The 12,288-nt window shown below is 41.0% G+C and overlaps 2 protein-coding genes across 2 annotated transcripts; both read left to right on the top strand.

Moving 5' to 3' along the window:
* The first annotated feature begins 461 nt into the window (after nt 1–461).
* LOC135501452 (ubiquitin-related modifier 1-like) lies at nt 462–2,587 on the top strand. The gene is made up of 5 exons (XM_064793578.1): nt 462–505; nt 768–841; nt 1,225–1,306; nt 1,521–1,569; nt 1,812–2,587. Exons 1-5 carry the CDS (start codon nt 471–473, stop codon nt 1,878–1,880), a joined length of 309 nt encoding a protein of 102 aa, XP_064649648.1. The 5' UTR covers nt 462–470; the 3' UTR covers nt 1,881–2,587.
* Nucleotides 2,588–4,492: 1,905 nt separating this feature from the next.
* Nucleotides 4,493–12,275, top strand: LOC135501020 (uncharacterized). The gene is made up of 17 exons (XM_064792738.1): nt 4,493–4,662; nt 5,009–5,101; nt 5,634–5,732; nt 6,157–6,366; nt 6,751–6,921; nt 7,142–7,240; nt 7,471–7,860; nt 8,079–8,177; nt 8,399–8,788; nt 9,016–9,114; nt 9,351–9,569; nt 9,811–9,873; nt 10,162–10,248; nt 10,750–10,842; nt 11,129–11,248; nt 11,493–11,585; nt 11,727–12,275. The coding sequence occupies exons 1-17, from the start codon at nt 4,615–4,617 to the stop codon at nt 11,748–11,750; spliced, it is 2,397 nt and encodes a 798-aa protein (XP_064648808.1). The 5' UTR covers nt 4,493–4,614; the 3' UTR covers nt 11,751–12,275.
* The last annotated feature ends 13 nt before the right edge of the window (nt 12,276–12,288 follow it).

Raw genomic sequence — 12,288 nt, 5'->3', positions numbered from 1 at the left:
TGGATTACAGGAGCCCGCCACAACTCCCAGCTGATAACGTGCGGCCTCGAACGGGTAGTCTACCATATGGATACCTTAGCATAAATTATGTGGTGACGTCCTAAAATAAACAGGTTGCAGATAACAATGGAAATCCCCTTTTTGCACGTTCATAAAACAACCAGATGTTTCAGTAAAAACAAAAGGATTTGTCTGAACATCAATACTGCACTAACGTTTAGCCTATCAGTGATTTTTATTCAAAACAATTACTTCTTTGGAAATTGGATGGGTGCTAATTCTCAGAGCGCATCTCCCAGTGCAAATTAGCATTATGCATGCAATTAAATTAACTAACAAAATCATCAATCATTCACAACATATTCACAATAGTGAACAATAGGTTTGCGTTGGTGTATGCGGAAAGCGCTTTAACGGTATATTTCGTTTCGTTCCCTTTCGTTTCGGGTTTTATAATTTGACCAACCAACATGGCAGCCCCAAAAAATGTGAAAATCGAGTTTAGGTGAGGTATTTTCCTTGCTTTCTCCTCTGCAAAAGTAGTTAACGTCAATTGATTATTTCAGAATGATAAATCTATGTTGCTTCTATTAGTTTTCTAAAGTGGTTTTATTTTACTTGGCCGGGACAATGTAATAAATACATTTGAAGTGTGTGGTCATGTGCACAGAGTAATGGCGCCGACTTGTGGCAGGAGGAAGAACTATCGTCTTTTTCTTGTTCAATGTGAAAATTTTGTTTTTATATTGTGTTTTACATCTTTTCAGTGGTGGAGCAGAACTTTTATTTGACAAAATCAAGGTCCATGATGTTGCCCTTCCATTGGTTGCTGATGGAGCCTGTAAGTTTGTTCTCAATTCCATCGAGTTATGTGACTTGCGGGTCGAGTTGGTGAGACAATTGCACAACTTAATTTTGTGACATGTGACCTGCCCAAGTCATGAAGAGAGACATATTCTTGATGTTACTTCATCTGTCACCTTCAATGAAAACACTGTTTTTGAATCTATCCTCCAAACACAGCCTGAAGTTATGAAGTGTCAGAGACGCCAAGCACATCTCTTACAGTATTTCCTGAGAGGAGATGCACATTCTCTCTGAGGTGTGTTCAAAGGAGAACCTGTTGAATGTGTCTTCAATGGAGAACCATTTCAATGGTGTCTTCAGTAGAGACACTTTGACTTTTGCAACCCCTAGTATATTTCCTCAATTATCTTATTCCAGGGAACATAAGGAAGCTCTTGGTATGGATGAAGGAAAACATGCTGAAAGAAAGACCAGAGTTGTTTATACAAGGAGACTCAGTGTAAGTATGTTCTTGAAGGGTCTTTTATCTCAAATTTAGTCATCATGATTATGCTGTTAATGAAAAAAATTGATGTGGATTCTTACTAATTTCATTTCAGTCCCTTTTTAGACTGTGATCATTATTTTCATGACTGATTGTATTCTGTAGGTTGTCTCGTGAAGTGAAAAGAAAAACATGTTATCGCATAACTTCTTCTTCTTCTTGGTTTCAGGAGACCAGGTATCCTTGTCCTTGTGAATGATGCTGACTGGGAGCTCCTGGTAAATAGTTTTATGAATGATGTCTTGTTTTGATACACAGTCTCAATTTTCATGCTGCATATCTCTGTTCTTGATAGTTGTAAATAGACTGCTTGTAGCTTATCTGTCTTCAGTGTAGTGACTCGAGGTACTTCAGTATTGAACCAAAAAATTTCTAAATTGACTTCAATGTAATAGAAAGACCTGTTCATCTGCCAAACAATTGTGAGAAGATTTGAATATTTTCCTTGTTACCTTTTTAGGGGGAACTTGACTATGAGCTTCAAGACAAGGACCGGATAGTCTTCATATCGACGCTGCATGGAGGCTGACACACAAATTCTGTAAGGACTCAAAAGACAATTTCAGCATGCAAAAACACAGCTAACAATCCAGAACAGTGGGTGTTTGACTTGTTCTCTCTCGTGTGTTCAGGACGACACTTGTGGACGGGGCATTTGCAATAATTTATGCATGAATATGACACTTCATCACGTCCCCGTTCAAGGCTTACCAGCAGGTGCACCTCCTTTATGAAAAGACTACACAGAATTCCGTTTTAAAGGAGTACAAAAGGCTGGAGCGAGGGGATTGGTACTCTTCAGGTTACTAAATAGCTAGGTTAGGAGATAAATATTCCTCATACAATACACCAATAGTTTCACTGCACTGAGGGACAGTAGAGACACCGCTTGACAACATTTGGTAACTTCAAATACCCGACCTACCTGCCTTCTGCCTGTAGTCTCCCTTTAATGTATCGATCTGAATTTTCCTGCAGAAAAGAACTTACTGGAGTAGAGTTCCTTTTGGCCAAACAAAGCTATGTTGCTTAATCGTATTAACAGAGTAGAAACAAAAATTCAAATGCTATTGATAATCTTGTTTTTGCTATCAATAAAATCTAGAACAACAGTACATGTATCTTACTTTCTGACCAATTGTCTTTGACGACTAGTATTCGAACAATTAAGCCTCATGCAAACAATTGAATTAAATCACTGCTATACCTGTGACATAAATTGCATTGTTGTTACTGTAAGATGTCTCCGTCTTCAAACACACTGGACCTCTGAGCACCTAGATCTGCCACTGACATCTTAGAGAGGACAATAATAGTCCCATTTGCCACGAAAGTATGGATGAGATGTTGTCTCCATCTTCAAACCTTCTGGACTAGCTCCGAATCACATCTTCATCTTGGACAGAACATTAGTTTTGTCATATTGCTGGTCAAGGAGGGATGAATTCAACAGTGTCTCAGTCCCCCTTCAAACCCCTGGAATCTCTACCACTGGATCCATGATGACATACTCGTATCAGGCAGGATTGTAGTTTTCCCATGCATAAATTGGTGGACGTATATGACAGTGTTGATGGTTGTGACATTGTCTCTGTCTTATGGATCTGACATTGTCTTCGTCTTCAAAACCGTCTGATCAGCCACTGATTGATCAATAACCTATAACAAAGAACAGTATTCTGCTCTTTTGCTGTAAACGGATGGATGTGACATTGTTTCCGTCTTCACAACCCTCTTTTATCCGCCACTTATAACTTTGTAACATCGAATACAGGACGATGGTAGGTTTTCCCTATTGCTGAGAATACAATGGATATGGCACTGTCTTCTTCCAACCCCGGAATCCCTCCTTGTATACGCCATTGATAACCATATTATTACACTGGACACACAGTCTTCCCCGTTGCTATGAATTGATGTGACAATGTCTTTGTCTTCAGACTCCTCTCCAACGTGTATATGTTAACAGACTGGTATTAAGAAGTACAGTATTTAGAAATGTCAAACTATATAAGTTTATTTTTAAAACCATTTGTTTGCATTTACTTTGCCCCTGGAGTCAAAACACACTAATAGCCACGCATAGGCAGAAGGGCGCTTGGAATCAATTCCTGGTGTCTTATTTTTTTACTGGCCAGAATTGCAGTCTTTGATACGGCAACTTCAGCAGTGAACGGCGGGGAGAATATTGCAATCCCATAGCAGTGGTGTCGGGCAATTGCATATCCCATATGGTAAAATTATGCTCAAAACAACAGTATACTTGAGTAAAGTAGGAGTCAGTGTCGACCATATTACACCAAAAGACCAGGCAAAGATCATTGACCGTACATGGAGTTGAAAATTTGGATTACTGTTTTTGACCTGTTTTGCCACCTAGAAAGTTTTGGATTATAATATTTGCTGAGGATTAATCGGGCATATGGAACGTTGTGGTGACAAATATTGGTAGTCTGCAAACAAGGCCGACGCCTTGCTCATATGGGGTGACTTGTGACGTGATCGTCGAGTGAACACTTCATGATTACTATCATTATCACGAACCAAGAAAACAAGTTAGAACTCCAAGCCCAAGTCCTTGTTACCGCCCCCCCCCCCCCCATCGCCCCCGCGCCCCCCCCCCCCCCGAGAAATCTGTCAAGCTATGCAGTCCGTCACTCCCCCTCTTCGTCAAGAGTTGTCCCAGCTGCAGGAAACTGCCGAGAAGGCCTCCAGAAGAATCTCCAGTTGTGATGACAATTGGCATCTCTTTTATCATTGGTTGTGATTATATCTCTGATCTGGTTTAGAACAACATTTTCTCTCTTTAGTGTACATTTTGTACTAAAAAAATCCATGTGTGTGTACTGATCTTTCGATCGCATATTTTTTCCGACAGAACCGATAAAAGGCCACTTTAAAGGTTGAACCATGTAAGTGAATTATTCAATTCAACAGTGGGTCCTACCCAAATATTAGTATTGCTCGTGACAAAATAAGTTTAGCATTTCGTGTCAACATTTATAACTGTTGCTTTAAGTAATGGCTTGAAAAACTTTCTTTAATCGCTTGAATATTACATCACACTATGACGTTTATAGAAATCTTGCACGTGTCTAACTTTTGAAAGCACATTGACGTTTCAACGCCGAACGGACTGATTTGAGCAAGATTTGGTGTTGTCGCTGTAACTATTATCAACGTCAATATAGTCCTAGCCCGAAAGGGGCTATATTATTCAAGGGGTCAATTAATTTCGGACATTTCAAGCCTGGAGTTTCGATATGCAGAAGTTAATTTTCGTCTTGGTTTGCGTCGCAGCCGCCGTTCAGGTAAGTAACATTAACTACCTTTTTACTTTTGATTTTTTTCAAAACTATACTTTTTAGGTAGAAGAACCGTTTTTCTCACGAATATAATTATTCCCAAGGATAGTAGATCGTCAATATACCACAGGTTACACAAAAATTATTGAATCTGAACTTCAAAACTCAATCCAACAATCACAGCCTCTCGTTTCGCCTTTCATTTGTGAAAATACTCCAAATGCACGCAATAAAGCTCAGGAAGTCATTTTTATGAGAATCCGATGTAATAACGTGTACTCTATAATCAACTTTGCTCCACCTGTTCTAGTAAAGATATACAAAGATATATATGTTTTTCATTCGCTTCAAGGCGGATCTGAAGGTCGGACTGCAAAGGTCCCTGGTGCAGAAGTTCAACACCTCCGAGCAAGTTTTGCTACAGAACCTTCAGGAAAAATTCTTCGTGAGTAAATATTTTCGATCTCTCCGCATTTCATTAAAGTGCATAAATAAAAATCACGCGCAATGACCAAAAGTAGGAAACCTGAACTGAGCAAGTGGATCTACGCGGGGCGGGTAGTGGATAACCAGACATCTAAGGGGCAGAGATACCAATTACACATTGCTTGGATGCTATCTAAGATATATTTGGAGAACAATTATCAACGAATATATATATATGTATCTATAACGAGTGACGATGGGTCAAGGAAAAAGCTGCGGCGGGATTTATTTGCGCGAAGCTGTTCTGACAGATACTGCAACGTCAAAGGACTGAGATTGTTGTGGAAACACATCAGTACGCCCAGCAGTTTGATCTAATAAACTTGAGCAGTTTTCAAACGGCAGTATTCAGGCACATTCTCTGGGACCGCTTTATCACATGATATATAGTACTGCCCAAGGTACGCCTAATGGCTAATGAACATGACTAAACACCGTCGCCCCTGAACATAACCTCGGCAACCCTCCCCTATAATATCTTGTACTTCAAGGCATGGAAGGACAGTGCCACTCCCAGCGACCAGACCTTGATGGCCGAAATCACAGATGAGATTGAGGTGGCACTGGTTACTCTGTACCGGAAATGTGAGGTAGGTTCGAGCAAGAGTTATACAAGGTATCTTTCAATCCGATGTTTATTAGCGATATGATTGATAATTTGGGTACGAACATATATATATTCATCTTACGCCGATCAAATTAACGATTTCAAGTATTGTCATGAAAATTAAATTAAATTAAAGTACTGCATGGTGCCGTCACGTTTTTGATGTTCCCCATAATGCATCGTTTCCATACAATAGACAGCTAGAGAGACCATGACTTTTTGATCTAGGGGGAACAAGACAAAAACCTGTCAATCTGTGTGGGAGTTCCCAAACAATGAAGGGAAACACTCAGACACAGAAACACTCAAAAACGTTACACCAGTAACTACGGAGTTGGGAATATGAGTTTTAAATTGCTTTGTTTCTAATGCTGTATCATCTCGCATAATTGTAACTCTATCTGCAGAGGTTGGCAGCCAAAGCTGGGATGTCTGAGATCCCAGAGGCCATCAAACTCGCCATTGAAAAGAAGTTTAACTCTACTGGATACGGAATGAGGGACGAAATTGTCGCCTTGTTCCAGGCTTACCTAGGGGACAGGGATGAGGTTAAACTCTTCGCGGCTGTCAAACAGCGTGTGCCAATGAGGATGGGGCAGTTGATGAAGAAGATCGAGGTTAGTGTGATTAGAAATTTTGATTTGGAGTTTATTCTTGTGTCGTGCCGTACTCTTTGGCGAATTTAAGTCAATTTTTTAAACTAATAGTTCCAAGGATCTTTTTTGAACCAGTAAAGACGTCTAATTAGCTCGGTCGTTTTGGGCGGCCAGTATTGACATACAGCGCTAGATTTTATCCGCTCGCATGGTATATCGTTGAAAAAGGGGCATATCGTCAATGAAATGTGAAATGACATGGGGCCATGTGCTCACCTGTTGTATCGCAATAAATTGACATTTGAATATTTCAAAAGGACGAGCTGGACATGTGACATGCATGTTTTTTAATATAACCATGTTGCCCCTTTAAGATTTTCATTCATCAATCAAGATGATTTTCAGATTGTCGTTGAAAAGGCCGAAAACCAAGGCAACAAGGGCAGCAACAATGGTGGCAACAATGGTGACAACAATGGACAGGGTGGAATGACCCCAGAACTCGAGGGCAACATCAGCGACATGTTCAACACCACAAAATCCAGTCTGCTTGGAGAGCTCCAAGGAAGATTCGAGGTACCTATCTCTTCTGGGGGATCTTTGGTTATCAACTGCTTTCAAATGCATCTATGTAATGGTGCCTACTATAAAAGAGTCAACAGTAGCGAGAGTTTCATTTCGATAAAACTTCCTTTAGCCTAGTTGTTATCCATGAATACTTCTTTTCTCTCAACCATCTCATGAGATAGCTTAAGCAACAACCAGCATGCATCATGGTGCATTACGTTTATTTCAGGCATGGAGAGACAGCCCCACCCCCAACGACCAAGTCCTGATCCAAGAAACCACCGATGTCATTGAGGGATTCCTCATTAATTTATTCCAAAGTGGTGAAGTAAGTATGATCACTTTCTTAGTCCATTTTGCCAGAACTTAAGTTTTAATTTATTGTCGTCAAATTCGGAGGGATGGGCAGGCTTGTAGTTTTAGTACAGCTGATGCTGTATTTGCTCACAAAAAGTCGCGTGTCTGGAATAGGGGGGGGGGGGGGGCCTACTTGGTAGTTTGAAACTAGTATCGTGGTACGGTTGAAAAATAACATCGTCTCTTTCCCTCATTTTGCAGCAATACATTATGGAAAGTGGCAACTACAATACTGAGGAGATTCCATCAGATGCCAAAACTGCTCTCGAGAAGAAGTTCAACTCCACTGGATACGGAATGAGAGACGAGATAGTTGCTGCATTCCGGACTTATCTGGGGGATCGCGATGAGGGCAAACTTTTCGCCTTTGTTGAAAACACTGTCCCAAAGAGGATGGATGCCTTGATGTCAAAGGTTGAACAGGTCGTTGGCAACGCTGCGAAGTACGACAAGCCCACTCAGGGTAATGGAAACAACAACGGAGGTGGCCAGGAACAGGGTGGAATGACCCCAGAACTCGAGGGTAACATCAGCGACATGTTCAACACCACAAAATCCAGTCTGCTTGGAGAGCTCCAAGGAAGATTCGAGGTACCTATCTCTTCTGGGGGATCTTTGGTTATCAACTGCTTTCAAATGCATCTATGTAGTGTTGCCTACTGTAAAGGAGTCAACAGTAGCGAGAGTTTCACTTCGATAAAACTTCCTTTATCCTAGTTGTTCCATGAATACCTCTTTTCTCTCAACCATCTCATGAGATAGCTTAAGCAACAACAAGTATGCATCATGGTTCATTACGTTTATTTCAGGCATGGAGAGACAGCCCCAACCCCAACGACCAAGTCCTGATCCAAGAAACCACCGATGTCATTGAGGGATTCCTCATTAATTTATTCCAAAGTGGTGAAGTAAGTATGATCACTTTCTTAGTCCATTTTGCCAGAACTTAAGTTTTAATTTATTGTCGTCAAATTCGGAGGGATGGGCAGGATTGTAGTTTTAGTACAGCAGATGCTGTATTTGCTCACAAAAAGTCGCGTGTCTGGAATAGGGGGGCCTACTTGGTAGTTTGAAACTAGTATCGTGGTACGGTTGAAAAATAACATCGTCTCTTTCCCTCATTTTGCAGCAATACATTATGGAAAGTGGCAACTACAATACTGAGGAGATTCCATCAGATGCCAAAACTGCTCTCGAGAAGAAGTTCAACTCCACTGGATACGGAATGAGAGACGAGATAGTTGCTGCATTCCGGACTTATCTGGGGGATCGCGATGAGGGCAAACTTTTCGCCTTTGTTGAAAACACTGTACCAAAGAGGATGGATGCCTTGATGTCAAAGGTTGAACAGGTCGTTGGCAACGCTGCGAAGTACGACAAGCCCACTCAGGGTAATGGAAACAACAACGGAGGTGGCCAGGAACAGGGTGGAATGACCCCAGAACTCGAGGGTAACATCAGCGACATGTTCAACACCACAAAATCCAGTCTGCTTGGAGAGCTCCAAGGAAGATTCGAGGTACCTATCTCTTCTGGGGGATCTTTGGTTATCAACTGCTTTCAAATGCATCTATGTAATGTTGCCTACTATAAAAGAGTCAACAGTTAGCGAATTCGAAATAGTGTCATTTCGATAAAACTTCCTTTAGCCTCGTTGTTCCATGAATACTTCTTTTCTCTCAACCACCTCATGAGATAGCTTAAGCAACAACAAGCATGCATCGTGGTTCATTACGTTTATTTCAGGCATGGAGAGACAGCCCCAACCCCAACGACCAAGTCCTGATCCAAGAAACCACCGATGTCATTGAGGGATTCCTCACTAATTTATTTCAGAGTGGTGAAGTAAGTATGATCATTTTCTTCGTCGATTTTGCCAGAACTTAAGTTTTAATTTATTGTCGTCAAATTCGAGGGGATGGGCAGGATTGTGGTTTTACTACCACTGTTTAAGGTGTTACTACAGGTTTTATTGTAACTGATGCTGTATTAGCTCACAGAAACTCGCGTGTCTGGAAATATTTGGTTGTTCGAAAAATAGCTTCGTGGAACGGATGAAAAATAACATCGTCATTTTGCAGCAATACATTATGGAAAGTGGCAACTACAATACTGAGGAGATTCCATCAGATGCCAAAACTGCTCTCGAGAAGAAGTTCAACTCCACTGGATACGGAATGAGAGACGAGATAGTTGCTGCCTTCAAGACTTATCTGGGGGATCGCGATGAAGGCAAACTTTTCGCCTTTGTTGAAAACACTGTACCAAAGAAAATGGATCAGTTGCAGTCCAAGGTTGAGGTAAAGTTCCGTAACCGTGGTTACACTAATGTGTTCAAATGATAATCCGCTTAATAATGGGAAGAGTGAAAAAAAACAAACATGAAAAGTTGCTGTCTGTTTTGCCGCTGAAGAGGAATCAGAAAAGTTATTCTGCTTTTTGAAGAGTTGGTTTTCACTTCAATTGATATCGATATCATCAAAGGGCTTATACCATTTACCCAAATGAATTAAACTTACCGATTGTATCAATCTTCTTCAGGGAGTTGTTGGCCAGGCCAATAAGTTCAACCCTTCAAAGGGTGGCGAGACCAAGGTTGACGGGGTAAGCATATACTTGTATAATTCACGACTTCTTGAAAGAGGTTTCCTGTCATTATAGCAAACCATGACCCTTCGTCGCAGACTCCAGAGTTTAGCCTATCACTATCTTGGCTAATAGTGTCGAATATTTAGCCCTCTGGTCCCTTGTTAACATGAACTTGAAGGTATTCTCTCAAGTTGGTAGGTCTAGTCTTGTACGACTACCCTGCCGTCGACTTCACTTCAGGTGAGGACAGTATCTTGTCCGAGTTCTACACTCCTTATAATCTCGACTCTTCTCTTTCCATAGCTGTCAGACAAAACCAGTGATGATCTCGCCAGTCGTTTCAGCGGATCTTTGCAAGCCCTTCTTGATGACATGCAGACCGTTTTCGTGGTAATTATCATCTGTTCTCGCTCTCCATTACACTTCTCTGAAGGACATAGGTAGAATATATCTTCTGCAAAGTTTTTTCATTAGAAACTGCCAACCGCTGTTTTTAGGAACATCTAGAGGGTAGGTGAACTATCATTTTGGCGGGTGAACCATATATAGATCAACATCCTCAGCATCCGGCGTCATGGGCAGCCCTGCTCGTTCTCTGCCTCCTCTGCTAATATGGTACACAAGAACAGAGTTTGATGAACTCGATAAAAACTGACTGAAAGTGCTTGCGTAAATGGGTGTGTGCTGCTTGTATACAAACTTAACTTCTCTTTGGTTGGTTGCTTTAATTAACCGACAACTGCTTCGCTCTTGAACGTGTCGTAGGTACTTTTTAAGGGTGTGGTTTGGAGGCTAAACTTTATTTGTCTTCAATATCAGATGTCTAAAACGTTGAGTGACTATGTTTTTCTCCTATATAAGTCCAGGAATACTCAATCACATGTATTTCAGGATTGGCAGAGCCACGGTAATGATGCCAAACTTATGAAAGTCGTCGAGAAGAAGCTCAACAAACAACTGACCTCCGCGCACAATAAGGCCGCGGTGAGTGACAGTTTGCCGATCTTTGTATGAAAATTCTCGAAAAACTTCAGCATAAAAGGAAAGTCTGTCCCCCGAAGAAAGAAGTGCAATCGCTAGTGTCCAGTGAAACATTGGAGACATCGATCGGTCGCTAGCCTCAGTCTGGCGCGCCTGGTTTACACGCCAGTGCAGTGGACCGGCCTCGTCTCGTCGCCTCTACATGAGACGAGACGAATAGGATGACGAATTGGACTGCTCCCAGGATTCTAATCTGGTTACACTACATGTTCATATTTTTCTTTTGCAGAGATTGATGAAGATGGTGAATAATGGTAAGAAATTATCATCCAAGGTCAAGGCTGAACTCGCGAAGAAGTTCAGTTCTACTGGACAGAAAATGGTTGACGAAGTCAAAGGTGCATTCGAGGTCAGTATTAATTATTAACGTAGTTTGATCTTACGGTCGAAATGCAGGGAAGACGTCTTCGGTGTTCCAGATTTTGAAAAAGATTAATGACAGGGTCGGTGATGCCCTCTCGCTCTCCCCCTCGGGAACTGGTAATTCTATTTGGATTAAGACAGTACCCTCTGCTTGATATCCTGGGCACGCCCCCACCAAGGCTCTTTCTTGGAGGAATGTAATACAATAACTGGCATCTCCTTTTTTACAGACGTTCCTCCAAGATAAGGATCAAGAAACCATGTTCAGTAACGTCGAAAGCATTGTCAGGATGAGGTTTGGAAACCTTGAAACAAAGGTTCAGGTATGGTTTGATTTTTCTTTGGTTTAAATTTGTTAGAGTTTAAGCTTTGTAATGTTATCAAGTCCTGTGCGAATTCATTTGCGTTACATTCATTCTAAAAGTTGCTTTCCTCAGGCTTACAAATCTAATTCTTCCTTTCAGGGCGTTGTCAAGAAGGTGGAGTAATAACCTTATATCAACCAAGGGACATTGCAGAACTAAAGTAAAGTAGAAAGATTCGTAATACCACCCATGGTGTTAAGGCACCGCATATCTTCTTCCCGAGCGCCATGGGCTTATCAAAGTTAGAATGGATCACGACAGGAGGCAGTACAACCAGCCTCAGAAGGCAATTCTGATGATGGGACCTTTGGAATCCTTCCGCAAAACTATATAATTCATATTCTTCCAATTAATTTCTTTTCACGTCTTTAAGGTCAGTGGCAGAAATTCATTTTCTGGCTCTATCACTGTCATTCTAGATGAATAACTTGGACCGAGGGGTCAAAAGTATAATTCTGCAGGACTTACCTACTGCCCTCATAAAAGTCAATAAAGAGTATCTATATATACTAAGAATAAAAACGATGTTTTTATTACCTACTCTTTTAATACTACTATATTATACATGTAAAATTTTGAGATTTATATAATTACCACACTAGTCTATTTGCGGTAACGATTTATATTTTTCAATAAAAAGCATCTATGAACTTGAATCACT

Source organism: Lineus longissimus, chromosome 17 (genome assembly GCF_910592395.1).
Source record: "Lineus longissimus chromosome 17, tnLinLong1.2, whole genome shotgun sequence".
Lineage (NCBI taxonomy): Eukaryota > Metazoa > Nemertea > Pilidiophora > Heteronemertea > Lineidae > Lineus > Lineus longissimus.
The sequence above is the reverse complement of the archived record's forward strand: the minus strand, read 5'-3'. Positions and strand labels throughout refer to the sequence as shown.

Bases quoted from the DNA above. Each gene is read 5' to 3' on its own strand.
- LOC135501452 (XM_064793578.1), top strand. From the start codon at position 471: ATGGCAGCCCCAAAAAATGTGAAAATCGAGTTTAG. The intron at 1,307-1,520 runs GTAAGTATGTTC...TCTTGGTTTCAG, and splicing joins TTTATACAAGGAGACTCAGT to GAGACCAGGTATCCTTGTCC. The intron at 1,570-1,811 runs GTAAATAGTTTT...TTACCTTTTTAG, and splicing joins ATGCTGACTGGGAGCTCCTG to GGGGAACTTGACTATGAGCT.
- LOC135501020 (XM_064792738.1), top strand. From the start codon at position 4,615: ATGCAGAAGTTAATTTTCGTCTTGGTTTGCGTCGCAGCCGCCGTTCAG. The intron at 6,922-7,141 runs GTACCTATCTCT...CGTTTATTTCAG, and splicing joins AGCTCCAAGGAAGATTCGAG to GCATGGAGAGACAGCCCCAC. The intron at 10,843-11,128 runs GTGAGTGACAGT...TTTCTTTTGCAG, and splicing joins CCGCGCACAATAAGGCCGCG to AGATTGATGAAGATGGTGAA.